General features: G+C 45.4%; 1 protein-coding gene across 1 annotated transcript; it reads left to right on the top strand.

The window, feature by feature from the left end:
- The first annotated feature begins 1,205 nt into the window (after nucleotides 1-1,205).
- On the top strand, nucleotides 1,206-2,363 carry LOC132608049 (uncharacterized). The gene has a single exon (XM_060322125.1). The coding sequence runs from the start codon at nucleotides 1,206-1,208 to the stop codon at nucleotides 2,361-2,363; it is 1,158 nt and encodes a 385-aa protein (XP_060178108.1).
- The last annotated feature ends 693 nt before the right edge of the window (nucleotides 2,364-3,056 follow it).

Raw genomic sequence — 3,056 nt, 5'->3', positions numbered from 1 at the left:
TAAGAGTTAAAAATGTAAAGGATTATATCATTGTATTGAATATTTACCCAACTGAGTGCTTGCATTTTGTTTTCCAAAAATTGAGACCGAGTAACCCAAAATTTTAAAGTATAGTTGCATACGGGTAAAACCGAGGATACAGGCACGCTCGGTTTCCCATTGTTATGCTCGGTCACGATACGACCGTCTCACCGAGAACGATGCTTCGAGTTCGGGCCGGGATGAGGCGATAAAGGAAGGGCGATTGACTGCCATCAGCGGGAGACCGAAATATCCGTCCTCAACCGAATATTTCGGCATCGATCTCTGCAAAACAGTTGTCACCAGATTTACTTGCTTTATTTAGAATTGTACTAGGGTTGAAACTCCTCTACTATATAAAGGGGAGGTTATCATTCATGAAAGGGGTTGGCAATAGCAAGGAGAGAAATAGTTTACATCAACAATCATAAGAATCTTGTTAAATCAGTTCCCATCTATTCTTAAGTTCATTTTTATTATACCTCGTGAGAGTTCGTAACAAAAGGGTATCGACCTCGCTTTCTATACCCGAGGCCATACGTACTTAACAGTTGGTTAGATCTGCTTCTCTGTTTGTTTATTGACATATCTCGCTATTTAATCTTGAATTGAATTTGGCCACATATCTTTGGCATCACGTACAAATTTAATTGTTCTCCGTTTTAAGGATAAACAGCTTGGCACCCACCGTGGGGCCTTAGATAGTAGTGGCGGTTCAATACAACATTCTGGTCACACTCAATATTTTACACTTGTTCTTTAAGGTTTGATTTCAGGTATACCCGAAATGTCGGATTCCCATCGGTGGGCAACGTACCGGCCGATGAGAATAACGGAGTCATGCTGCAACAGCTCCAAAACCAGTTAGACATAGTCATGGCTCAGTTGCAGGCCCAGCAAGAGATCATAGCGCAATTACAAAATCGGGGTCAGGCACTCGATATTGCCCCATCAGAACAGACCCAGGATACGAAGGAAAGACATGCCTCACGGGGTAACGAGAACCACCCCGACAAAGTACCGAATTGATAAGAATGCTCGAATAATTGACCAAACGGGTCGAATCCGGTGAAAAGAAGATAGAGGCGAACGATAAGAAGGTGAAGAACTACAATTCGAGGGTCGATCAGATTCTGGGGGCTCCGCTAGTGTTGAAGGGACCGAATTCGACAAAGTTTGTTCAAATGCCGTTTCCACAAAGTGTGGCACCGATAAAAATCCCCAAGAGATTTCGCATGCCCGATATCCCGAAGTACAATGGGACAATGAACCCAAATGAGCATGTGACTGCGTATACGTGCGCTATTAAGGGCAATGATCTCGCCGATGACGAAAGGAAATCAGTGCTACTTAAGAAATTCGGGGAAACTCTGTCAAAGGGGGCTATGATTTGGTATCATAACTTGCCCGAGCACTCGATTGATTCATTTGCCATGCTCGCTGATGCTTTCATTAAGGCCCATGCCGGGGCCATCAAGGTCAAAACTCGAAAATCAGACTTATTCAACGTTAAGCAACGAGATGACGAGACCCTCCGCGAGTTTGTGGCTCGATTTCAAATGGAGCGCGTGGACTTACCTCAAGTTACTGACGATTGGGCCGTTCAGGCTTTCACCCAAGGGCTAAACTCGAGGAGCTCGATCACATCTATGGAACTAAAACAAAACTTGATAGAATACCTGGCAATCGCCTGGGCTGATGTGCACAACAGGTATCAGTCGAAGATCAGGGTCAAAGACGATAAGATTCTGAGGGCCGCTTCAGTATCATGGCATTCCGGTAAAGGAGGTGATCGCCCAAGGAGAGTGATAGATCGAGATTCCAGATCGTCATATGTCAGATACCAGCCTTACCCGCTCAATCGAAGGGGGAACGGGCGTAATAGCGAATCGGGCAAGAATGATAGGAGAAACGATCGAAGGAATGATCGAGGCAAAAATAACCGTGGTTTGGTAAATAGAAATGTTGTCGAAAGAGCTCTGGGAAACAGAAAAACTCCAAGGTTATCCGAGTACAACTTTTGCGTCGATGTAGCAACCTTAGCGGCAGCCGTTATCCTAAACAAAGAAACAAGGCATCCGAGGCCAATCCAATTTGACCCGGAGAAGCTGGATAAAAGTCTTATTTGTAAGTATCATCATACTCACGACCATCGAACCGAAGATTATCGACAGCTGAGAGAGGACATCGATCGTCTGTTCAATTTGGGGCATCTTCGAGAATTCCTAAGTGAACGAGCAAAAACCCATTTTAAAAACCTGGATTCCAACAAGCAGGATAGGCCGAAAGAGCCCCAGCAGGTGATACACATGATCATGGGAGGAACTGACGTTCCCATTTGACCGGTTATGAAGCGCAAAAAAATTTCGATAATGAGGGAAAAGCGTATCCGAAACGATGACCCCGATGGCCCCATCACGTTCGATGACGAGGACATGGAAGGCACCGCCCAGCCGCATAATGACGCACTGGTAATATCTGTCCTTGTCAATAAGTTTAGAATTAAATGTGTGCTGATTGATCCAGGTAGCTCGGCTAATATCATCCGATGGAGAGTCATCGAACAGCTGGGACTACTAGATCAGATCGTGCCGGCTATACGAGTCCTCAATGGATTCAACATGGCATGAGAAACGACGAAGGGTGAGACCACTATACCGATCAGTATGGCAGGAACTACGCAGCAGACGAAATTTTATGTGACAGAGAGAGATATGGGATACAATGCATTGCTGGGCAGACCGTGGATTCACCTCGTAAGAGCGGTTCCATCGACTATGCATCAGGGTATTGAAATTCCCGACTCCAGAAGGTCTCAAAACCCTCCGTGGTGAACAGCAGGCCGCAAAAGAAATGTTCGCGGTTGAAGAATCTGTTAAGACTATAAAGGCGCCAGATCGGAGTGAAGGGAAGAATGCCAAATAGCAATCACAGATCCTAATCCCGGAATCTTCGGAAGATCGAAATGGAGACACGCTAGACGAAGAGTTAAAATTCGAAATACCGAGAACCTTTGTGGTGCCCGATGATTCTGA

Source organism: Lycium barbarum, chromosome 8, assembly GCF_019175385.1.
Source record: "Lycium barbarum isolate Lr01 chromosome 8, ASM1917538v2, whole genome shotgun sequence".
NCBI classification, from domain to species: Eukaryota; Viridiplantae; Streptophyta; class Magnoliopsida; order Solanales; family Solanaceae; genus Lycium; species Lycium barbarum.
Note: the sequence above shows the minus strand (reverse complement) of the source record. Positions and strands in the feature narration are given on the sequence as shown.